The 26,419-nt window shown below is 36.4% G+C and overlaps 1 protein-coding gene across 1 annotated transcript in view; it reads left to right on the forward strand.

Moving 5' to 3' along the window:
• Positions 1–10,260: 10,260 nt before the first annotated feature.
• SOX5 (SRY-box transcription factor 5) overlaps positions 10,261–26,419 on the forward strand; it is a 741,525-nt gene continuing 725,366 nt past the window's right edge. Inside the window, exon 1 of the mRNA XM_042781780.1 lies at positions 10,261–10,358. Coding sequence (XP_042637714.1) covers positions 10,261–10,358 — 98 coding nt within the window. The remainder of the gene's footprint in view (positions 10,359–26,419) is intronic.

Here is a 26,419-nt window from a genome sequence, read left to right on the forward strand (position 1 = left end):
GACTATTAATATTTATACTGCATTTGGTAGTTTTAGGCCATGTGCAAGGTACAAATAGAGGTAAATAAGCCATGAATCTGAGCTCAGGGATCTCACAGTTTAGATAGATCATAAACCTATCTGCCCTTTTATACTTGGGTGCCATGTTATACTATATGGAATTTTCAGTACGTTTAACATGATTTATTAAATTGCTTCATTTTCCTTGGGATGTATAAATTTTTATTACAAATAGTTGTCATTACAGATGAAAACATCAGCTCAGAGATGCTAACTGATATGTAGTTGAATTCAGAGAACAAGTATATGGCAGAGTGAGGTCTTCTTCCAAAACCAGAGTTGTTTCCATCTCAGTGCATTTGTGTTCCTTATGTATAGTGATTTTAAATTTAGAATTATTTTATTCACCTACCACAGATAGAGTCTTCAGAGATTCCTTAATCTGTGTAAATATTCTAATGTACCATGTTCCTAACCATTGAAAAATGAAATCATTCAGCATCTTTAAGTAAAGCCAGATGCCTAGTCATTGGGAATGGCAGGATCTCTTATAATAGAATTATTTGTACATTCCAGAAAGGTATGACAAGTGACAAATGAACTAACACTCAGAAATAATGTATAGACATGCTTAGAGTCAATCTTTGACTACCTCACTAAACATTTTTTACATTTGAGACACTTCTTAGTCTAGGTAGTATTATTACTAAAGTTTATTCTTTGATTGCTGAGTCTGGCTGTCATCTGTTTACTCATTCATTCATTCATTCATTCATCCTTCAGCATTTATTGAGAATTCATTATGTACCAAAACAGGGCAAGGCACTAGTTACAAAATTGTGAGTAAGATATATTCCCTGCCCAAATATGAAGCAAACTATATGTCATTACCACAGAGATGTGAATAAGGATCTATGCTATGATTTCCCAACTCTGACAATTACCCATGGAAATACTGGTTGGAAAAGTGAGTGTGTGGGTGAATTTTTCAGAAAGGGTTGAAATTTGTTATAGCTACGCATCTGGCAGTACTTAAGAATTATGAATGATTTCATGTTTCCATGGGCACATGGTGCATTATAACACATTATGTAATATGCTGGTTGATAAAGGACTTTGTACATTGTGCCTTTCTTCTCTCATCCTTAAATTACCATATATACATTAATTCCCACAATATTGTTCTTGAGAGTTGTTGTTAGGATGTTTTCATTATCAACAATAGCAGTGGTAACCACAGTCTGTAGGTGAAGAAAACAAGACAGAAAATAAGTTGCTTAAGGCCACTCCACAAAAGATTGGCAGTTTCCCATATCATAATCCTCTGTTCGGTTGCTAAGATTCAGAACTTCTTTAAAGGAATTGCTAGCTTGTATATTTTGTTCATTTATTTTCTTATAACTTAGTGTGATGCTTCATATAAGTGGTAGAATTTTCCATGGGTGGCCCACTGGCAAGCTCTAACTCTTCAGCGCCATGTCTTTCTAAATCTGTTGGAAGGCTCCACCCTTCTACTGCCTACTACTTTATTCCTTGGGCGCAATCAGAGTTGAAGAACTCTGTCTATAATAATGGTATGAGTCTTTGTTGGCTTGAAATCAGGACACTGTGATATATTTCTTCATCAGTTCCTGGCACATAGGGACATTTAGAGCTATTGCTATTTGACCAACAGTCCAATTATTTTCTTTCTTGCAAGTTATTTATCTACATTATCCTTCATGGAATAACATTCTCTAACACAAACCACAAACTATCAAAGTTAAAGATCAATTTTACTAAAACCAGAAAGAGAAGTCAGAACTAAAGGTGGAAGTTATTTCATACTTATTCTCACTTATACTTACTAGATCTTCAATAGAGAACTATGGTAGGGGAAAAAAAAAGAATTTTCAAAGTAATTTTCTTTGCTTAGCCAGATCAAGTCTGATGTCTGTCATTTTCTTCTTATTGCTGTACATTGATGTGAGCCTCCTACTTGGGCCTAAGAGCCTACAGTATATGACTCCTATGTGAATATGATAATACCATTTGATAGCAATTAGTTGATTCAACTATTTTAATATTAGTTTGTATTTTTAACATAGGAGCTCTGGTAGCGTAATGCCTAAGGCACTTGACTGCTAACCAGAAGGCTGGTGATTCAAACCTACCAACCACTCCTAAGAAGGAAAGTTGAGCAATCTACTTCTGTAGTGATACCGCCTCAGAAACCCAAGGAGGGGTCGCTATGAGTTGGGTCCTACTCAACAGCACATAACAACAACAACAAACATTTTTAACATATCTTCTCTTTTTTTCCCACTTTTTCTCTCACTCAAATGACTCTACAAGAAAGAACAGAACTCCTGCCACAACACAACAGAAAAACCATTTTCCACAAAGCAAGAGAATATATAGTAATAACTAGCAAGCCATGCTTTAACGTTCATGGGGTTGACACACTGGTTCGTAACAGTTCATCTGGAACCATTCCTGCTTCTCACACTGTAATTCCTGTTCAAAGAAGTTAACAAGAGACAAAGTTTCTTTTCAGTCAAATTGATGCAGTAGGTATATGGTAACTATGTAAACCTTAGGTGACTCATATATTACTAGGGCCCTGATTACTGACCTTAGACTTTTGGGTGACATAAGAAAGTTCCCCAAACCAGATTGCTTAGCCTTTTACAAGGTCCTATGTTTAGACTTTTATACGAAAGGTATGATTGACACTGGAGAAATAGCAAAATAAAGTGAGACCAGGGTTTTTCATAAAATGTTATTTCTATCTGCATAATCATTTGGATACATGATTATGCCTACAAATGAACATGCTAGTAATTGGTACTTTGATGTTCTGGCTCCTTTGGAGAGACAGACCAATTGGGAATGCTAAATTTGGCTGAGAAGCAAAGGGTGGTGACATTTCAAGTTTGTTACTACTTACTTGTTGTGTGCTGTCCAGTTGATGCTGACTCATAGTGAGTATAGAGGACAGAGTAAAACTGCCTTGTTAGGGTTTCCAAGGCTGTAAATCTTTATGGAAGTATACTGCCTCATCTTTCTCGTGCAGAGTGGTTGGGGAGTTTGGAGTGAGTGAGTGGTAGATGTGGAGTGAGAGTTCAAAGTGAGTGGCTTGTGGGTTCGAACTGCTGACCTTTAAGTTAGCAGCCAAAAACTTTACTACTACACCACTAGGACTACCTATTACATCCAGACTCAAACTCACTGCCATCATGTTGGATCCGACTCATAGCGACCCCTCCTTGGATTTCTGAGGCGGTATCACTACAGAAGTAGATTGTCCAACTTTCCTTCCAAGCTGTGGCTCTGTGTACAACAGAACAAAACATTACCCTGTCCTGCACCAGCCTCACAATCATTGCAATGCCTGGGCCCATTGTTGCATCCACTGTGTCAATCCATCTCATTGAGGGGCTTTCCCTTTTTTTGCTGACCCTGCATTTTACCAAACACGATACCCTTCTCCAGGGAATGGTGCCTTCTAACAACGTGACCAGAATAGGTGAGACAAAGTGGCCATTTTGCTTCCAAGGAGCATTCCAGCTGCATTTCTTCCAGGACAGATTTGTTCAATTCTGGTACTCCATGGTACTTTCAGTATTCTTCGCTAACACCACATCAAAAGCATCAACTCTTCTTCTGTCTTCCTTATTTATTGTCAGCTTTCACATGCCTATGAAGTGTTTGAAGATACCATGCCTTGGGTCAGGCACATTTTAATCTTCAAAGAGACATCTTTGCTCTTCAGCACTTTCAAAAGGTCTTTTGCAGCAGATTTGCCCAGTGCAATATGGTATCTGATTTCTTGACTGCTGCTTCCATTGGTATTGCTTGGGGATCCAAGTAATATGGAATTTTTGACAACTTTAATCTTTTCTTCATTTATTGTGATGCTGCTTATTGGTTCAGTTGTGAGGATTTTCATTTTCTTTATGTTAAGGTATAATCCACAGTGAACACTGCAGTTTTTAATCTTCATCAGTAAGTGCTTTAAGTCATCTTCACTTTTCTCAGCAAGTAAGGCTGTGTTGCCTGCATATCACAGTTCGTTAATGAGTCTTTTCCAATCCTGGTGCTGCATTCTTCTTCATGTTGTTCAGCTTCTCAGATTATTTGCTCAACATCCTGATTGAATAAGTATGGTGAAAGAATACAACACTGACTCACTCCATTCCTTATTTTAAATCATGTGGTATTCCCTTGTTCTGTTCAAACAGCCACTTCCTGGTCTATATACAGATTCCTCATGAGCACAATTAAGTGTTCTGGGATTCCCATTCTTCTCAATCATATCTGTAATTTGCTGTGATCCACACAATCAAATGCTCTTGCATAGTCAATGAAAAGCAAGTAAACATTTTTTCTGGTATTCCTTGCTTTCAATCAAGATCTATCTGACATCAACAATGATATCTCTGATCCCATGTCCTCATCTGAATTCAGATTGCATTTCTTGAAGTTTCCTGTCAGTATTACAGCTGAAATGATTTAAAAATTATCTTCAGCAAGATTTTACTTGTGTGTGATATTAATGATATTGTTCAATAATTTCCACATTCTGTTGGATCACCTTTCTTTGTAATGGGTACAAATATGAATCTCTTCCAGTCAGTTGGCCAAATAGCTGTCGTCCACATCTCTTGGCTAACTGAGTGAGTGCCTCCAGCATAGCATCCATTTGTTGAAACATCTCAGTGGGAATTACATCAATTCCTGGAGCTTTGATTTTTTGCCAGTTCCTTCAGTGCATCTTCAACATCTTCCTTCAATACCATTGGTTTTTGGTCATATGCCATCTCCTGAAATAGATGAACCATTGACCAATTCTTTCTTGTACAGTGACTTGGTATTCCTTCCATTTTCTTTTGAGGTTTCCTGCATCAGTCAATATTTTGCCCATAGAATCTTTCAATATTGCAACTTAATGCTTGAATGTTTTCTTCAGTTCTTTCAACTCGAGGCATGCTGAGCGTATTCCTCCCTTTTGGTTTTCTAACTCCAGGTATTTGCATAGTTCATTACAATAATTGACTGTATCTTCTCAAGTCTGTTATCTTAAAATAATAATAAAAATTACAGCTTCTTTCTTCATAGTTGGATTTCAGGTCACACATAGGTCTCCTGTTGGTTTGGCATGTACATTGGTCCATACTTGAACGCATTTCTGTAGCTGAGAAAATAAAATGTTTTTGCTTTGTTTTGTTATTTTTTGTCTGGGGCATGATAGTGTGCTTGTTTCTCATGTGAAAATGAGAGACTAATTATTTTCCATGAAACAAAATGGGGTTTTTACCAGAAGAAGAGATGTCAGGAAGGCCAATACAAATGATCTCCATTACAAGAGAGTACTTTTATTTTTCCTGCTTATCAAACATAAGAAATTTATCTATGCTTACAGTAAATATGTGGGAGAATGTGGACTATAACCTCATTCTGTGTGATTCTCAAGCCCCTGCCCCTTCAAAATGGGGATGTCATGATTGGAAACATAGGAGTAGTCACAATGTTTAATATGATTCCTGGCTTGACCTCTCTGTGGCCTTGGAGGACTATGAAATCTTTCTAAGCCTCAGTTTCATTACTCATAAAGTAGGCTAATAATTTTATATATGTCATAGGATTATTGTGAGGCTTAAATGACATAAATCTACACATTGCTTCATTCCAGACTGGCACATAATAGGCGCTCAATAAATGATGACCATTATTATAGATTTAAAAAAAAAAAAATTATTACAAAACTGTAACTCAAATTGCCAGTCTTTCTGACTTCACTTTCATTTGTTGATTTACCTTATGCAGAAAACAGGATATTTAATCCCAACCATTACCTAATTCCAGCAACTAATTCTTCCATTGCTCAGCACTGCGAATTCCATGCAAGTAACTTACTACTTTTTCCAGATTAGTATCATTTGAATTGTCTAATATTATTGTTTACCTTTTACTTAATGAGGCTGTAATTTGTACAGGTAAAGAATCACTTATTTTAGTTCTTCACTATATCATTCACAGTACTTAGATCCTTGTATAAATCATGTACTTAGTAAACACTTGTTGATTGCATTTGTTTTCAGTACTCTTGAAAAAGTGTTAATAGGGAATTATCAGAAAAGATGTGATTTCCTTCCTCTGACCTTCATTAACAATCTCAAATGTGGAATGAATGGGTTTGAGGATCAGATATGATGAAATTATACCTGAGAATATGCCCCCTGCCCCCTACCACATGCACATGCAGCAGCAGAGAAGAATTCTTCCTGGGGCTTGTTGGAGGGAATTATTCATCTTTCCTTCCTTGTGAACCTCAGTTTTAATGTTGAGTTTTCTTTAGTGAATCTACAGAGAACCAAAGTTTGAATTGGGTAATAGAGTTTTCTAAGTTGTCCCAATGGCTTGAAATGTACAAATGCCAAACATGGGGTTTATTTTTCTGAGATGATGAAAATTAGTTATTTAACAACTATCACTCTTCCAAGCACCAGTCTAGCCTATATCCTTTTCAGATATTTCATATTTTACCACATTAAACATTTTGAGAAAATAAAGGTGTTTTTAATATGAATGTACTGTGAAAAACACAGGAGAGTCATTTCCAAAGTAAGATGAAATTTAATGCCAGAATCTCAGTATTTAAATGTGTTAGAGATTAGACTATAGTAATAAATTTGAAATAGGAGAGGCATGTAGTGTGTGTGTGCATGGTATATGATTACATAGAGACTATGTCTATAGCACATGATAATTTAAAAGTCCTTAGAAGTTATAATGAAGTGAAACACCTTAGTTAGATCAATGGAGCATTTTTTTTAGCCTTGACTATAAAAACCAGAAAACCAATTGCCATGCAGTCTATTCAGACTCATGGCCACCCCATGTGTGGCAGACTGTAGCTTCCTCCTGGAAGCAGATCACCAGGCCTTTCTTCCTAGCAGCCACTGAGTGGTCTTAAATCACCAACCTTTGGGTTTGTAGTCAAGTATGTAAGTATTTGTGCTACACAGGGAATTGACTATAGATTATTCAGAAAGAATGTCTGAGATATGAATCATAGAAGGTCCCTAGGACATTTTTCTTCTTACTGCTCTTCCCATACAGAGTAAGTGGCTTAAATAATGCCTTGTATATGATTGTTTAAATTCTTTAATTAAAATATGTGGTGTAGGGGTAATTATTACGGGAACTTGGTCAAGGTGGAAGATACTTATTCTTTTCATATATTAAAAAAGATGACAGGCAAACACAAGCAAACATAGTTTGGTCACTTCTAAACTGTAGTGTTTGAAACTGGCAGCCTAAAGGCTAAAAAGTCTGTATCTTTTTAACCAATCTAAGACAATAACCGTTCCTTCTGTATTTAAAGCTTTTTTTTTTTTCCTTTCAAAAGTAATAACACTCAATAAACAAGAAAGTGCTGCTAGCATTTTGAGGTTCTCAAATAATATCTTAGCAAAGAAAATGTATTGAGTTCTGGTTGTATTCAGTATAAAAATAAGAGGAGCATCCCAGAGACAGAAGTGATTTTTCTAGTTAGTTACCTACAAGGAGATGTATTGATTTCTATTGGTAGTGCTCTTCTCTGCCTACAGATGTACATTGTGTCCAGGGATTCAGAAAATAGAGCTTTTAATTCTTTGTAAAGAATAGCAGTATGTAAAAAGGGGATTTTTTTTTTGTCTGCAACTACAAAAAATATTGTCCACATCAGTTTAAAATGAATTGACCTTTTGTTTCAATTAGGGCGGTGGGTTACTTGTTATGGAGTGACTCCATTTGCCCATGCAAATAAGCACAAAACCGGGATATTATCAGGCAATGGCAAAATTAAGAGGTAGGTCAGATTTAATGGAAACATCTGTCATTAACCCTTTTACAGAAACTGCCTCAGGGAATCCTTGCAGATAAAAGCTATACTTACCTTGGTTTGCAGAACTGCAAAGGGATAGCAATCATAATGTAAAAATTCTGTGCAGTAGGGTTTACATTAAAGAATGGGACACTTTGGAATATGGAGGAAAACACAAAGCATATTCTGTTTATTTCTCTTTACAAAGCATATAAGGATTGTGGGACAAGTAAGGCTGCTATTAATTTTTAGATTTCAAAACAGTAGAATTGTCTCTGCTGTTGGTTATATTATGCCAACCAAATGAGTGCCATCTTCTCAATAATTCCTTAAATCACAAATGAAATATTTACATGCTATTTCTGAAAAGGGAGTTCTGGTGACATATTGCCTAAGGCACTTGACTGCTAACCAGAAGACTGGCAGTTCAAACCCACCAGGCACTCCTTGGAAGGAAGGGTGGGCAATCTACTTCCATAGTGGCATGTCCTTCTAAACGCAAGAGGGGTTGCTAGAGTTGGATTCAACTCAATGACAGTGAGTTTGGTTTTTGTGTTTTTTATTTCTGAAAATGTAGAAAACATACAATTTGAAAACAGGACATATATTCCTAACTGCAGATGGTAATACAATTTTGGGTTAAATAGTGTTTATTACAGTATAGACATCTAACTTTTGTGTTATACAGAGGTAATAATAATATACGCCAATTTTTCTTACTAAGCATTTATTGAAGAGAATTCAACTTATGAAAGCTTGACAATTATTTAATTGCCTTTTTTGCTTTAAATTATAAGTTTCAAATAATTGTATTTGAGTGGGTTTGCATTTGCAATGAAATTTAAAACAAAACTTATAAAGAACATAAGTTATTCAATGAACTCCATTTGAAAATAGTTATTTAAAATTTATATAACTTTAACACAAAAGTGTTAATAATATTAATTTGCTAGTAGGTAAAGAGGGGGGATAAACCTTGTTATCTCCTTAAAATAAATCCAAAAAAATGTTTCTTGTGTTATAGCCAACATGGTATAATAATTCTTAAATTATTTGCCACTCCTTTTTCTTCACATTTTTATGTTTAATTTGATTATAATATTTTATTTATTTAATCCTTTGTGTCTTTTCTCCCTTAATTTCTTTGTCTTCATACAATGCTGATGTGAATGCAGCCAGACTTATTCTTTCTTTTATCTTTTTGGAAGTAGGATGCATAAATTAAAATGCATATCTCTCTTTTAAGTGTTTCTCCTTCTAAAGCTTTAGCTTATCTAACTAAAGAAGCATTATAAAATGAACAGAGAGGCCATTTACTTTCTCTTTTTATGCACTTTTGATATGGTGTCTGACCTCCTTCCTTTGAGTTGGAGAAGTCCATAAAGGTGTATGAAAGCAGGAGAATTGATGGGTCATTTCAGTACACACCTCACCCCCAAAGTCAGGGAGTCAAATTGAATTGAATTATTTTGAAAATTATTTTTGGAAAGATGAAGAGGTGTCGCATGAAGAGTTAGCAATACCACAAAATTTATCTGCTTTTAAAAATACAACATTCATTTTGTTATTTTAAGCATTTTAAATATTTGAAAACTATTATTGGACTTTTAAAAAAGACAAAAATATCAAGTTTCAACTCTAGAGCTAAAAGGACTTGAATTATTCTGTGCAGTGTTTCAGAATTTACTTATTATTTTTTCTATTGATCACAAATTATTGTTTTATTTCAAAATATGATTCATCATCATTGCTTTTTATGTGCTATGAAAGTGTTGATGCATACAAATGGGTCCACAGGCCTTAGATTGTGAGCTCCTCAGAGGTGGGGACAAGTCTATTTGCACTGAGTACATTAACACTTATATCAGCAGTGTGCACAATTAGGCACCAAGTTAGTGTGTTGTTGTTTCAATGGTGCCTCAGACACAACATAGTCAAATTCAGTGTGTAACTCTCCTTTGTGAAGAAGGACATGACCTAAGACTAGTCAGAAGAAAAAAGGCAGCACATATGACCCTAGACTTGATTAAAGTTCTGACAATGCTACTGCTTCCTCCCAAATCACGACGCCGTAGGCTTTTTGTCCCAGAGGCCAGTCTGACCTGCTTAGTTAATTGGTAAGTAATGTGGACTTTGAAGGCTAGCCACCTTCACTCAGCTCATAGCATCATGGCATTTACCAGCAGTTTCTTCTTTTTACTGGTTAAATAAATCTATAGCATTTTGTAGGTGTTATTGTATATTTTAGTTCTCTTTCCTTGTTTTATTATGTTATTTGCATCTAATGGTTTGTAAACTGTTTGTAGAATATTAAAATTTGGATAAAATGTCTATGTATTTTAAAAGAAATCCTCTTCATTTTTATCAGGTTTCAATGATTCTCTTCTAAGAACCATTTTGGTGATTAAATGCTCAGAGCAAGACCTTCTGTCAGTCAACAGACATTTTGTTCCTGGCTCACAGAGGGAAAACACTATTCATTGAAAAGAGGTGATATTCCATTCAGGTTGGTAAAAATTTATCTTTGATCTTTGCAACTTTTTTGATAGAAAAAGAAGGCTGTGAAATTCCCTTGTTGATTAATAATTTGAGGAAAGACACTGTTTTATCTTGCCCATATTCTTGATATTATGGACTCTTGATCTGTGCCTTAAAAATCCTGTCAGGTGACTGCAACGTTGAAGATTCTTGCCACATTGTATCTGTTTTGGGTAATTGAAGCATGTGTCATTGCTTTCAGTTAGCAGATGCCCCTTTCCTGAAGACAATGTCTGATGTAGTATAAGAAGAATTTCTGGTTGATAGACCTGCTTGGCCTATATCTGGCTTCTTGAAATGGAATATTCTCCTATATTTTAGGTGCTGTCTAGTCAGTGCCAACTTATAGTGAGAACAGCAGAACAAAACACTGCCTAATCCTGCAACATCCTCATGATCCTTGCTGTGTTTGGGCCCGTTGTTGCAGCCATTGTGTCAATCCATCTCATTGTGGGTCTTCCTTTTTTTTGCTGAGCCTCTACTTTACTAAACATGCTATCCTTCTCCAGGAACTTGTCCCTTCTGACAACATTACTAAACTATGTGAGTTAAAGTCTGACCATTCTCACTTCTAGGGAGCATTCTGGTTGTACTTCGTCCAAGACACATTTTTTCATTCTTTAGGCAGTCCATGGTATATTAAATATTCTTCACCAACACTGTAATTCAAATGCATCAATTCTTCATTGGTCTTCTTTATTCATTGTGTACCTTTTACATGCGTATGTTGTTATTGTTATGTGCCGTTGAGTTGGTTCCGACTCATAGAGACCCCTCCTTGGGTTTCCGAGGCAGTATCACTACTGAAGTAGATTGCCCAACCTTCCTTCCAAGGAGTGGCTGGTGGGTTTTAAACTGCCAGCCTTCTGGTTAGCAGTCAAGTGCCTTAGGCACTATGCTACCAGAGCTCCCATTGAAAATACTATGGCATGGGTCAGGTGCACCCTCATTTTCAAAATTACATCTTTACTCTTTAAAACATTAAAGAAGTCTTTTGCAGCAGCTTTTTCCAGTGCAGCAGTCATTTGATTTCTTGCTGGCTGCTTCCAGGGCACTGATTGTGGAGCCAAGTAAAATGAAATCCTTGGCAATTTCAGTCTTTTCTGCATTTATCTTGATGTTGCTTATTGGTACAGTTCTGAGAATTTTTGTTTTCTTTATGTTGAATATTGCATACTGAAGGTGTAGTTTGATGTTCATCAGTAATGCTTCAAATCTTCTTCTCTCTCAGCAAACAATTTGTGTCATCTGCACATTGCAGTTTGTTAGTGAGTCTTCCTCCTATCCTGATGGCACATTCTTCTTCCTGTAGTCTAGTTTCTCAAATAATTTGCTCAGCATATGAATTTAATAAGTATGGTGAAAAAATACAACCCTGTCCCACACCTTTCTTGATTTTAAACCATGCAATATCCCTTTATTTTGTTTGAACAACAGCCTCTTGTTCTATGTACAGGTTCCTCATAAGCACAGTTAAATGTTATAGAATTCTCATTCTTAGCAAAGTTAAGCATAATTTGTTATGGTCTGCACACTTGAATGCCTTTGCATAGTTGGTAAAACACCGGTAAACATCTTTCAGGTTTTCTTTGCTTTCAACCAAGATCCATTTGACATCAGAAATGATATTCCTTATTGTACTTCTTCTGAATCAAGCTTGACTTTCTAGCAGTTCTTTGTCAATTTACTCCTACAACAATTTTGCATTTATTTTCAGCAAAATTTTACTTGTGTGTGGTATTAATTATATTGTTTGATAATTTCCACATTCTATGGGCTCACCTTTCTTTGGAATCAACACATATATGGACCTCTTTTAGGCTGTTAGCCAGGTAGATGTCTTCTAAATTTCTCCTTTAATTGATTTTTTATAAAAACCAAAACATTTTATTACTATGCTAATAAGATATCCACAATGGTCTATTAGAACTATCATTTTTCACAATTTCAGGAAAATTTAAATTTATTTAGTTACTTTTTTGAAACTAAATAGTTTCATACTTATAATAGTTTCACAGTCAAATAGTTCATAATTCGAAGAACATAAAAAGGTTTTCAGCAAAAACAATCTTCCCTATTCCTGTCCTTCATTTGCTCAGTTTCCACTTCCCACACTTCTTGAAGTTTGTTGTTGTTGTTATGTGCCGTCGAGTCGGACTGACTCATAGTGACCCCTCCTTGGGTTTCTGAGGCAGTGTCACTACGGAAGTAGATTGCCCCATCTTCCTTCCGAGGAGTGGCTGGTGGATTGAAGGTTACAATTATCACTGGTAGCTTGTGTTCTCTTAGAGTGTGTTTGCTTCCTCATGTATATATGTTCTCAGTCTCGCAGTCTATATACATGGTCATGTTCACTTGACTTTCTAAAGTATCTTACTATGAAGTGACATTTAACAATGTGGATATTGAATCTGGGTACTTTTTGCTTGGCTTTGAATCCATTTTTCCACTTATGTTTTGAAGAGAAATTTCATATTTTTGTTGCTCTAATTCTGGTTGCCAGGATGGCTGAGTGCCATTCCTGGAAGGGGTGTGTGTTAGAGTTGGCACAGATGGAACAACTGGCACAGGAAAAGGAAACCATTCCTGTGTCAAGGAAATTTATCTGTTCATTATTTTAAAACTTATTATTGTTACCATGATTGACCATTTGTTGTATGTGACCCACGTCCTGGGTATCATTCTAAACAAAGAACAAGGCATGTTCCTGTGTAGTGTCCAAGAAACTACCAGCTGGATATGATGCAACTATGTCTATGGTGGGATTATGATTTTGGTAGCCAGATATTTAGTGATAAATAGAAAATAGTATACTACAATTGTTTTCAAACTACTCTAAGGAAGAATGAAGGTACTTTGGAGGTGAACTGATTAGTGAAGGAGGGGGTGGAAAGGACATAGCCCTATTGCTTTGATCTCTATTATATATTGTGTGTCTTTTTTAGATTGTGATTGGGGAACTGTTTCTACAGTTTTTTTTGTGTGTGTATCTGTATGCATATATGTAAATTTGAAATTCACTTCTGTAGAAGAGTACATGCCTTAGTTGGAGTCAAGAAATTTGCATCTGGCTGCTAACCAGAAGGTCACAGGTTCAAACCTACCAGCCACTCCACAGAAAGAAGATGGGGTGATCTACTTCTGTAAAAACTTAAAGCCTCAGAAATCCTTGGGGGTTGCTTTGAGTCAGAATCAGCTCGATGGCAATGAGTTTTTTTTTTTTTTTTTTTTTGGTAATGTGTTTTAAATTACAAAAAAATGTTGTATACTCTCATTTTTCTTGATGTGCAGTGAAATATTTTTAATTGTGGTACAGTAGAAAGAGCACAGGCTTCCAAACCAGAGAGTTCTGCTAGAATCCCTGTTTCACTGTTCCCTTGCTGTATGACTTTGGGCAAGTCACTAACCTTTCTGAGAATCAGTTTCCTCATACTAGTTCCTTGTTAGATTGCTGTGAAGATTGAAGATAAGTTACCCCAAATGCATAGCAGAAATATTGCCACTAATGAACACTCAATTAAGGAAAGCTGATAAATATAAACTGTAAAATGTGTGGCCGAAGCAGCAAAGGAAGAAGGTAGGTGATGAAACAATCTGATGAAAGCATGTTGTAGTTCACTTTGCAATACTGACAAGATGTTGAAAAAATTAAATGAAAAAGTATTCTATTTAATTGAATTATGATTTTCATGCAATAAATAAAACCAGTACTTAAAGGGATTTTGTAGGGAATTTTTGGTAAAGTCAGAGATATGTTGGTGAGTGAATAATATGCTATTTTGTATTGTCTAGGTTGAGTTTTTGAGTTTCAGATTTTCTTTTTTTTGTTTTGTTTTCCATGCAACAATTCACACACGTTTTGTTTTGTAATTTCGATTGCAGTTCCACAGTATAATAGCACTCTTCTTACTTTTTCCCTCTGTTTACCATTTCCACGTGTCCTTCTTTCCTATCCTTTCCCGCCTTTTGAGATTTATTCCTAGGCAATTTTTGGTTGTTCTAAGAAGTGCATACCTGCCTGGTGTTATTGTTCATTTTATACGCCTGCCTATTGTTTGGCTAAAAGTTGAGCCATGGAGGTGAGTTCATTTCCAGCTTTGGAGGGTGTCTAGGGGCTATAATCTTGGGAATTCTATCAGTCTCCATCAGACCAGTAAGCCTAGCCTTTTTTTTTTTTTCATGATTTTGAGTTTAATTCTACATTCTTCTCCCACCCTATCCAGGACCTCCTAATATGATCCTGTGGTGAATTGCTTGATGTGGCCCTTCTAACCATTGTCCTCCATTTTGTGATATATTATAAATCCTATTATCCATGCCTGTTTAGGGTAGTGCGGTAGTTAGAGTTGTCTGCCAACTTGGCTGGGCAGCTGGTGGTAGTTATTCCCTACTATGACTGGCAATCAACTCTATGGTGGAATTTGCTGTGAGCAGCTGAATAGCTGCTTTTAAACTCCTGATTGTTAAAGTCATCCACTTGGAGTATTTCTGTTGGAGCAGTAGAGATAACCAAAACAGGTGGGATATATCTTGAGTCCTGCCTCACTGGAGGGGGTAACTCAAATCACCATCCTTAGCTTCCTTGAGGGTATATATAGGAATCTTCTGGGAAGGTTCTCTCTCTCTCTTGCTCCAGTTCTGCATTTTGGCTCATTGTCATCTTGCCCCTGGATTTGGTGCAAAAGCTGTCATCTTATCTGCTGATTGAGATTCATCAAGGCCCAAAGAATTGGGAGGATCCTCCAAACCTACTTACAGACCTGGGACTTGCATGCCTGTCAGCTTCCCAGCCTCCACCACCACTACATGAGATGATCCCTTGGGTGTCTATGAGTTGTGTGAGATGTTACAGTGAAATACAGAACCCTAAGACAGAAAGGAGAGTACTGAGAGGAGGAGGAGTTAATGTCTGAAATGATGAGGTAGTTTGGACATTTGGGACATCTTTAACCTCCACCTCATGGGGACTGGCCTTGTGCTGATCTTTCTAAGAGACATTGTTCAAGCAAATCTTTTTCAGAATGGTCAGCAGTGGTAGCTGGGCACTATCTAGTTCTTCTGGTGTCAGGGTCATGGAGCCTGTAGTTCCCATGGTCCATTATTCCTTTGGACTAATTGTATTCTTGTGTATTTCATTTTCTTCACTCTTCTTTACTATGGATGGGAATAGATCAATAGTTGCACTTTAGACGTCTGCTCACAAGCTTTTAAGATTCTAATTGGTACTCACCAAAGTAGAAGTTACAACATTGTCTTTGTGGATTATGTTGTGCTAGTTGACCTTGATGTCCCCCAAGACTATGGTCCTGAGCCTCTAGGCCCTGTGACTCATTCCCTCAGGGTGTTTGGCTATGGCTAAGAAGTTTTCCTAACTTGGCCCCCTATATTCTCTACTATATTCATGATATATTTGCAGCAAATGTAAATACATATGTAACAATATCCTCTGTCAAACTTGTGTGTGTGTGTGTGTGTAGATATATATATGTATATTCATAGGTGTAGTCTCGTTCATCTTCCAACCCATATTCAGCTTGACTGTCTAAGTATCCACTTGTAGATTATTGGCGTTACTGTTATTGCAGGATTGGGTATGTGATATTTACCCTTGTTGCTTTAACTCTTGTGCTCCTCCTAGTGTCTTTCTTCACCTTGATCATTTTGCTCTGACTCCACCTTTATCTTATATTGCCTTTCCCTTCAGCAAGTTAACACATGTCTACCTTCTACTTAGTGTTTTATCCTTCCTTCCTCCTCAAGCCTTGGTAACTTTCAAAGAATGTTCCTTTCTGTGTGTGTAAACCTTTTGTTGACTTTTTTGTTGTTGTTGTTTAGGTGTCTCTTACAATATTTATACTTTTGTGATTGATTGCTTTCACATAGCACATTATGCTATGTGATTTAGCATAATGTCCTCTAGGTTCATCCTTGTCACAAGATATTTGGCAGATTAGTGATTCTTTAATGTTGTGTAGTGTTCCATTTTGTATGTATCATAGTTTGTTTATCCATTCATCTGCCGATGGACACTAGGTTGTTTCCATCTTTTTGCTATTGTGAATAATGCTGTGATGAACATGAGTGTGCATGTATCTGTTCATGTTACAACTCTTATTTCTCTAGGATATATACCTAGTAGTAGGATTACTGTATCATATGGTATTTCTGTTTCCAATTTTTTAAGGAAGTGCCATACCATTCTCTGCAGAGTCTGCACCATTTTATAGTCTCACCAACAGTGTATGAGGGGCCAAATGTCTCCAAACCCTCATTAGTATTTGCTGTTTTCTGCTTTTTTGAGTTTTGTGATTAATGCTGGAGAGATGATATCTCACTGTTTTGATCTGCATCTTTCTCAAGACTAAGGATAGTGAGCATTTCTTCATGTGTTTGTTGGTCATCTGAATGTCCTCTTTGGTGAAGTGTCTGTTCATGTGTCTGCCTGTTTTTCAGTTTGGTTGTCATTTTTGTTGTTGATGTGTTGAAATTTTCTATAAATTTTAGAAATTAGTCCCTTGTCCAATATATCATTGCCAAAACTTTTTCCCCCCCGCCAGTCTGTAGATTTTCTTTTTACTCTTTTGGTGAAGTCTTTGGATGTGCATAAATGTTTTATTTTTCATAGGTACTGTCACCTAGTTTACCTTCTGCTATTTGTGCAGTTTTGGTTATGTTTGATAATATATTTATTTATATATAAGGCCTCCTAACGTTGTCCCTGGGAGCTCTGGTAGCATAGTGGCTAAGACACTTGCCTGCTGACCAGACGGCTGGCGGTTCAAACCCACCAGCCACTCCTCGGAAGGAAGGTTGGGCAATCCTACTTCCGTAGTGATACTGCCTTGGAAACCCAAGGAGGGGTCGCTATGAGTTGGGGGGCCGACTCGACGGTACATAACAACAACAACAACAACAACGTTGTCCCTATTTTTTTCTTTTATCTGTATAGTTATAGGTTTTACATATATGTCTTTGATTCATTGTGAGTAACTTTTTGTTTATGGGTTTAGTGGGTCCTGTTTCATATTTCTGCATTCAATTTTGCCAGTACAATTTGTTAAGACTATGTCTTTTCCCTTTAATGAGTTTCAGCCCTTTGTCAAAACTTAGCTGTCCATAACTGGATAGATTTACTTATGGGCTCTTAATTATGTTCTGTTGGTCCATGTGTCTATTACTGTACAAATACCAGGCTGTATTTTGACAACCATGACTGTATCATAGGTTTTGAGATCAGGGAGTGTGAGGCCTCCTATTTTGTCATTCTTCTTTAGTGGTGCTTTGCTTAGCCAGTGTCTCTTTCCTTGCCATATAAAGTTTGTGAGAAATTTTTCCATCTCTCTAAAGAATGGTAATGGAATCTGGATTGGGATTGCATTGTATCTGTAGATTGCTTTTGGGTAGTATTGATATTTTCACAATGTTAAGTCTTTCTATTCATAAAAAAAAAAAAAAAAAAAACCTCACAGCAGTCGAGTTGATCCTGACTCACTGCGACCCCTCCTTGGGTTTCCAAGGCAGTATCTCTTCAGAAGTAGATTGCTCAGTCTTCCATCCTAGGAGTGGCTGGTGGGTTTGAACTACTAGCCTTCTGGTTAGCAGTCAAATGCCTCCATAGCATAGTATATTATTCCATCTATGTAGGTCTCTTTTGGTTTCTTGTTATGGTGTTTTGTAGTTTTATGTAGGTCTTTTGTGTCTTAGGTTATTTATTCTTAGTACTTCATCTTTTGGGTGATTATTGTAAATGATATACTTTTCCTGATTTCCTTTTCAGAGTTCTTTCTGTCAGTGTAGAGGAATCTGACTGATTTTTGTATGCTGATCTTGGACCCTGCCATTATGTGAAACCTTCTATTAGTTCCAGTAGTTTTTGAGTTTCTGATATTTTCTTTGAATGAGATCTCTTCTGTAAATTGACATACTGTTATTTCCTCTTTGCCAATTTGGCTGCCCTTTCTTTCCTTTGATTTTTAGCTTATTTTTATATTTGTATGTAAGGTGTATCTATTAGACAGCTTATTGTTGGGTTATGTTTTTTATCCATTCTGCTGTTTGTCTCCTGATTAGTGGATTTAGTCCATTTACATTCAATGTAATTATTGATAGGCATAAATGTACCTCCATCATTTTGCTCTCCTTTTTTTGGGGGGGTGGTGGTGATGATGATTTACGTTTCATATATTTTTCCATGCTAACTTCATTTTGTTTATTGATTTTCTTAGCATTTCCTTTGTTGCTGTTTTAGTGTTTACCGAATCTTTCTGATTTTCTTCTTTTTTATTTATTAAGAATTATTAATTTCCTTTGAGGTTACCCTGTGATATATTATTTACTTCCCAACTTTAAAATAGTCCATTCTAGCTTGATATCATGTGGACTTCATCTCCAATTGGAAGTTCTATAATTACACCATTTGACATCTCTGGTTCCCTGATTTCAGTTGTACAGGTTTATTTTACTTCTAATACTTCTATATCTGGGTTGACATATGGTGTCATCATATGTCTTAATATTGGGTTGGTGTCTGTCATTTTTGGTTATCTGTCCAAAGGACTCTCTTTAGGATCTCTTACAGGGGTGATCTGCTTTTCATAAATTCCCTTAATTTATATGTGGAAATGTCCTAGATTTGCTTTGTGCTTGAGGAACAGTTTTGCTGGACATATAATTTTTGGTGCCCCCCACCCCCTGACACACATGTCATCTCATTTCCTTCCTACCTGAATGGTTTCTGCCTAGAAATCAGAGCTTAATCTTACTGGTTTCCCTGTGTAGGTGAATTTTTGCTTCTCTTGAGAATTTTTTTCAGGATTCTTTCTTTGTGTTTGGTTTTAAAAGATTTGATCATGATATGTCTTAGTGATTTTCATTTGAAGTCTTTCTTATTTGTAGTTTGTTGAGTTTCTTGAATACTTTCATCTTGCAGTTCATGATTTTAGGGAAGTCTTCTTCCAATAAATTGTCAACAATTTTCTTAATTCTTTATTTGTCTCTTCCTGTACTGGAATTCCAATCACATGCAAGTTATTCCTCTTGATAGTGTACCAAATAATTCTTACACTTTCTTCATTTATTTTTCCTTCTTTTTTTCTGATTTTTCCTGTAACATGTTAGCATTAGGAGATTTGTCTTCAGTTTTGCTATTTCTGTCTTGCAGAACTCAATTCTTCTTTGTTCTTCCAGTGAATTATCTATTTGTGTGTTTTAATAGTAATCATCTGGATTTCTACTTGCTGTTTTTGTGTGATTTCTCATTTTTCTTTTATGTTTTCAGTTTTTTCTTCTATTATTTCCTGAATTCTTCCAGAGTTTTGTCTATGTGTTCTTTGATTTTGTCTGTGTTTTCTTTGATCTTGATCTACCTCTTAATTTGTTGAAGGTACCCAAATGCAATTCTTTGGAATTCCTTATCAAGTAGTTCCAATGACATTTCTTCCTTCAGAAATTTTCTGGCCCTGTATTTTGGTTACTTTTTTGAACCATAATTCTCGTTTTACTGTGTGATTTGAAGTTGTCTTTTGTTTCTGAGGCATTGTGGTTTTTATTGTATTAATTTGTTGATTTGATGTTGGTTTGCTTCTCCCTGATTTTTTGTTTTATTTTGTTGTAATATATCTGGGCAACAGGGTGGGCATACTACTCTGGTCACTAGTTTGGCAGCTCTGGGGATCTCACCACCTGCCTCCAGATGGATTTGGTAACAAATTGGAGTGTGAGTGCAATTGCTGGTTGTGCAGGGCAGTGGAGGATAGAGTGGTGGGTTTTGGCTGTCATCTTTTATTGATCCTCTGGAGCTAAAGTGGGTGATGGCACTTACCCAGTGGTTGGGCAGCAGGTGGGGTGTTTTCAGTTGGGTGGGGTCACTGACTCCTGTGGGTGCTGGTACAGTCCTGGGAGAGCAGGTTATCTAGTTCCTACTCTGAGTAGATCATTGCTTACAATAATTTAAAATGACCACACTGTGTCAATTGGCTGTTCTTTGCTGCTATAGCACCTTGTTCTCTGTTTTTGTTATCTTTTCTTACCAGTATTTGATCTACTTCTACTTCTTTGTCTTTTCTCTTGAAGCTCTGAGTTTCAAGATTGTCATCCATAGCCATCTCACTTGGTTTCTTGAATCTTTGTTGTAGAGGATCTGTATAGTTTATCTGCACAGTATGCCATCTCAAATCCCCCTCTACATAAAACTTTCACATTTCCATTTTTGCTCGTGGTTCTGTATGTAGTATAAAAGCTTGTCACATGAAGAGATGCTTCTTCCTTTTTGAAGGATCAATCAAGCAGTTTCAGACTTTCCCCTTAACTCATTATATTTTCTTTAAAGGAGGTACATGTGTCAAATAAAAGAGGGTACAGTAACACTGGATTTATAAACGATCTGAAACTTGTAACAGTAAGGCATATAGATATCAGTAAAGGAAAGGAGAAACAAAGTATGGAAACAGATTTTATTCATAAATAATATGGAAAAATGATTTCTCAGTTTTATAGTAGCAGAAGGGAATCCAGAAGTAGAAAGTGATCTGGCAATAATTTGGAGATGAGAAAACGGGGAAAGATGATTTTAGGTTACTGAAGTGTTTTTGTGGAGAATTTAATGATTGAAATTGGAATAAAGATTTGAGAAAATATCTAATGTCCTTTCCAAGATTTTTATTTGGCTATACTATTGTTTACAAATTGGAGAAAGAAAAGTATTTCAAAGTTAACATGGCTAAAATCATCAACACTTTCTTAAAATCATTCCTTTATATTTGGAATCCAGTTAATTTCATTTGTATGGTGTGTGGTTAAAATTTATGCATTAGAGGGTGACCATGAAAACAATGTTTCAAATGTCAGTGACATTCAATAAATGATTGTGTTATTCTACTAAATTATATTCAGATGTTGTTGTTCTTGTTGTTGTGTGCCATCGAGTCGGACCTGACTCATAGCGACCCCTCCTTGGGTTTCCATGGTGGTATCACTATGGAAGCAGATTGCCCAACTTCCTTCCAAGGAGTGGCTTATGGGTTTGAGCTACCAGCTTTCTGGTTAGCAGTCAAGTGCCTTCAGCACTATGCTACACTGAGGTACATCTTGATAATTCTAAATCTCTTCCCAAAACCACTACCGTTGAGTTAATTTTTATTCATAGTGACACTATAGTACATAGTAGAACTGCTCTGTATGGTTTCCAAGGGTATAAATCTTTATGGGAGCAAATTGCCACATCTTAATTCGATGGAGCGCCCGGTAGGTTTGAACTTCTGATCATCTAATTAGCTGCTTTAACCACTGTGCCACGGGGGCTCCTCTAATACTCCTAGCTCCTTTCAAATCAATTATGTTGTGAAATGATTAAAAATCAAGGTAATACAAAATTAAAGTTAGTAAATTCATTATAGATGACAATAATATGTTTAAGGCAACTAAGTAAAAATAGCATAAAAGACATTCATTAAGTTGGTTAGATATTAAAACCCATTTCTTTAAAATTTACTATACATTATTAGACATATTGAAAATAATATAGGAAGAGATCATCTGTGTTGCAACATTTTAACAAATAAATAAATTTCTCCTACTTATAAGCCAAGAAGTTGAAAGTCATATTTAAAATTTGTTTAATGCAATATTTTATTTACATTGTTTTTTAAATAGTTTTTTGGTTCTCTCATTCCTATTTAACTTTGACCTACATTCTCTGTGTAGAGCATTATGGGAAGAGGAAAAATAGGGGACTTCTGGGAGTTCCCCATGTTTAAGGAGCAAGTAAATTAAGAAAGGACAGCAAGTAGACCAAAAAGGCCAAAGAAAGAGTCAAAGTGAGAGACACTGTCAAAACTCAGGGAAGAAAAGAGGTGAGCATCTTGTGTGAGTGGTTTTAAATGTTAAAAGGAGGTTAAATAGAATAGGACTGGAAAACAAGCCATTGGGCATGGAACTTAGGTAGCTTTTGAGAGAAAAGTTGGTGTAAAAAGGTAGTAGGAGAACCAATTTGCAATGGGTTGAAGAGTATATAGGAGATGAGTAAGAGGAGGCTGTAACCATGGCTAGCTTGCAAGCACTGTAATTATTGATGAGAAGGAGAAAGATGCTAGAAGTAAGGGAAACTGGGTCAACAAAAAGTGATTTGACTATTTTACCAATAAGTATGTATTTTACTGTTGTTTGTCTCTTGTTGGGGCTGTTTTCTTCTCTTCGCAGCTTACCTCATTGAATAAATGTGGAATGGTTAGTACTTTTTCCAAAGGCTTAACAATTTGCTTATGGATTTTTTTTTTAGTCTACTACTAGGTTGGGCGGGGAGCTCTGGTAACATAGTGGTTAAGGCACTTGACTGCTAACCAGACAGCTGGCGGTTCAAACCCACTAGCCACTCCTCAGAAGGAAGGTTAGGCAATCCTACTTCCATAGTGATACTGCCTCGGAAACCCAAGGAGGGGTCGCTATGAGTCAGGTCTGACTCGACGGCACATAACAACAACAACAACAACTAGGTTGGGCAATTCTACTTCCGTGGTGATAACTGCCTCGGAAACTCAAGGAGGGGTCGCTATGAGTCAGGTCTGACTCGACGGCACATAACAACAACAACAACAACTAGGTTGGGCAATTCTACTTCCGTGGTGATAACTGCCTCGGAAACTCAAGGAGGGGTCGCTATGAGTCGGGGCCGACTTGATGACACATAACAACAACAATAACAACTGTAGAAGTAAAAATTACTTGAATATTTTTATATTGAACTTAACAATAAACACCATATGGTTATGGTGTATTATTCTTTAGTTTACTCCTGAAGGCTACTTGGTAATATTTGACTTGCTAGGATTTTGTGTCTTTATTTTAAGTGAATTTGGCCCATAATTGTATATGCTTACTGTTTTATCTTGGTCATGACTTCATATCAGGGTTGTGTTACCCTTATAAAAGAGTTATGAGTCTTTTTATATATCTTAATGATTTGGGGATGTTAAACAGTAAAAACAAAAATTCAGCTCCTATTAGTTTTACTAGAACTAAGTAAAGAATTGCCTGCCCCCAGTCCCTCCAAAAAAATATTTTATATAAATTTTGTAAATTATTATTTTTAAAAATTATTAAGTTAGGAAGAGTATATTTTGGGCTCAGATTAAGGAATTGATGGGTGACAAGGAATTTATGGTGCAAAAAAGGAGAGGAATCATGTAACTAGGGAAAAAATTATTCTGGGAGAAGTGATAGATTATTGAATACAATAAAAGGGATCTGAAAAAAGCTATCCCTCTAAAACTTGAGCAAAGGTGGTAAAAGTACCCAAATAAAGAACTAAATTTAGAGATGGAGGGACTTTGCCATTTTTAGGGAAAAAGGATGGGAACAAGTATTTATTCATTTATTCTGTGCTGGGCATTGTGCAAAGTTTTATGTAGAAACAATTACCCTCAGTCTTCATAACAACTCTATGAAGCAGGTTTCACTCTCTGTATTCTATAGATGAGGCCACAGATAGGTAAGGTGATTTGGCCAAAATGTTACTTCTGAAACCTGTAAAATTTTATTGGTGTTTAGTCAATCTTATTAGAAGACTATGAGTCACGTTTTTTATTTTTATTTCTTGTGATTGGGAAAAGGAGCCATGTTGGCACTACAGTTAGGTGCTCTGTTGCTAACAAGAAGGTCAGTGGTTCAGACCCACTAGCTGCTTCATGGGAGAAAGATGTGGTAGTCTGCTCTCATAAAGATTACAACCTTGGAAGCCATATGGGGTAGTTCTACTTTGTCCTCTAAGGGTACTCGGAGTTGGAATTGACTTGAAGGCAGTGGATTTTGATTGGGCAGAATAGATCTATTACTAGGCACGTAGAAGGAGTCCTGGGTGTCACAAATGGTTAAGCACTGAACTACTAAATGAAAGATTGGCAGTTCAGACTCACACACAGACACCTCAGAAGGAAAGCCTAGTGATCTGCTTCTGAAAGAACACAGCCTTAAAAACTCTGTGGTGTATAGTTCAACTTTGCAACACATATGGTTGCCGTGAATCTGAATCGACTCAATGGCAACTAACAACTACAGGCATAAAGCTTGTATATAAGGGTGCATCTATGTATAGACCTTATGTGTATCTTAATATACAAATATGTACTAAAAAAAAAAATGTAATGCACTGCTCTAGAGTCTGTTCCAGCTCATAACAACCCCTCCTTGGGTTTCCGAGGCAGTATCTCTACAGAAGTAGATTGCCCGACCTTCCTTCTGAGGAGTGGCTAGTGGGTTTGAACCTCCACCCTTCTGGTTAGCAGTCAATAAATGCCTTAGGCACTTATTTATATAGGTATAAAAGTATGTAGGTGTATACTTTTTATATTCATATGGGCAAATTGTGTATCTAGGAATTTAATATAGAAGGAACACTTTCTAGATGATATCAATAACAATAGCTTTGTTTATTAAATAACTAGGTATTCCATGGACAATTTGCATTTATTACATTTCTAATCTCACAACAATCATAAAAGGTTGAACTGTTATCACCATTGTAAAGATGAATTTTTTGAAGCTTGGGTAATTTTAGAAACTTGCCTTGGGTCACATTGCTGGTATATTTCTGAGCAGGTATTCCAACCTTATTTTCCAGAACTCTGTCTCTCTACCTCTATATATGAGCCACTGCCTCTAAGGTGATATTCACTTATTGCCTTTCAAAATTTGTTGAGGATGCCATTTTCCTCTCAAAAAAGCCACTATAATGATTATGACTTATTCTTAGATTCAGTTCCCTGATTGTTACAGGGATTTTGTCTTAATCCTACTGGGTATTCTTTGCCTATCATAGTTTATTTGAATAATCAAATATAACAGCCCCTCACTTTCATTTCACTGAAATGTGTGGCCGAGTACCATGTGCGTGGCATACACTCACCAAATGTTTGTTGACGGTGCTTATGATCCTCTGAGATCACAAGGGCTACTCAACAGGACTGAAGAAACTATACACCTGTTTATTTTTACAAAAATCAAAAATGTGGCATTTCTTTCAATCTTTGGACCAGATGACTGGTGATTTTTCTACCTTCCTACGTGGGCCTTGGAAAATTCACATTTCAAGAAACTTAAGATATATTTGTAACAATCCTACACAGTTACTTACTTTTCTGCTCCTTTTTTCTTTTTCTTTTCACTTTTTTTTTTTTTTGCCTCTGTGCCCACAGCATGTGAAAGCATTGAAAGAAAATAAAACTCTTAAAGTCATAAACATACCTGCTTACCATCTGGCAGTCATCCGAGCAGTCTGGTGATCTCCTTAGTTATCCAGCAGATAGTAGAAAAACAAGAGTCCTGTGAAGATTTCACATGTTGCCATATCCCTGCCAGATGGTGATTTGTAAAACATGGACAAATTGCACTGGCTCCATTTCCCTCCGACAATCACAACAGAAACACTGCCGCAATGGTGTTTCGTTTGAAAGCAACTTCAATTGAGTAACTTTTAAGGTGTAAACATCTAAAGATTATTGAGACAAAGTGTGTCATTATCTCCAGAGAGCTAGTCCTTCACAAACCTGCTACTCTGTGCACTGGTGTTTCTAGGATTCCCTCTACCACCCGACACCCTCAAAAATTGTGGAGAATTGGGAAATGGCAAGATCGTGGGACAGTTGATAACTACCTACTGATATTTTGCCACAACATGATGTTTTTCTGTCATCTAATGACAGGTTTCAGGACTAAAAATTATATTTACAAATAATGCCAATTAGGCAACTTACTTCATGTGGGGACTTGAGTCAATCTGGGTAGAAGCAGGGGATTCTGCTCTCTAAGTGTTAATAAAACAGTAAGCACTTTAAAAATAAAATTTTCCCACTGTTTCTGTTGTCCTCTGTGGTTATCTACACAATACTCAAATCGTTGGTCAGTTTAGATGGAAAATGCCAAACAAGTGGTTTAGTAATAAGTAGATAAACTACTGATTTGCAGTTCTAGTTTTTTTTTAGTCATAAACTTTGGTCTCGAAACATACTTGGCCAGGAAGGAATATCTCTTCAACCCTCT

Source organism: Orycteropus afer, unplaced genomic scaffold (genome assembly GCF_000298275.1).
Source record: "Orycteropus afer afer isolate SDZICR_OR568_19922 unplaced genomic scaffold, OryAfe1.0 scaffold00171, whole genome shotgun sequence".
Lineage (NCBI taxonomy): Eukaryota > Metazoa > Chordata > Mammalia > Tubulidentata > Orycteropodidae > Orycteropus > Orycteropus afer.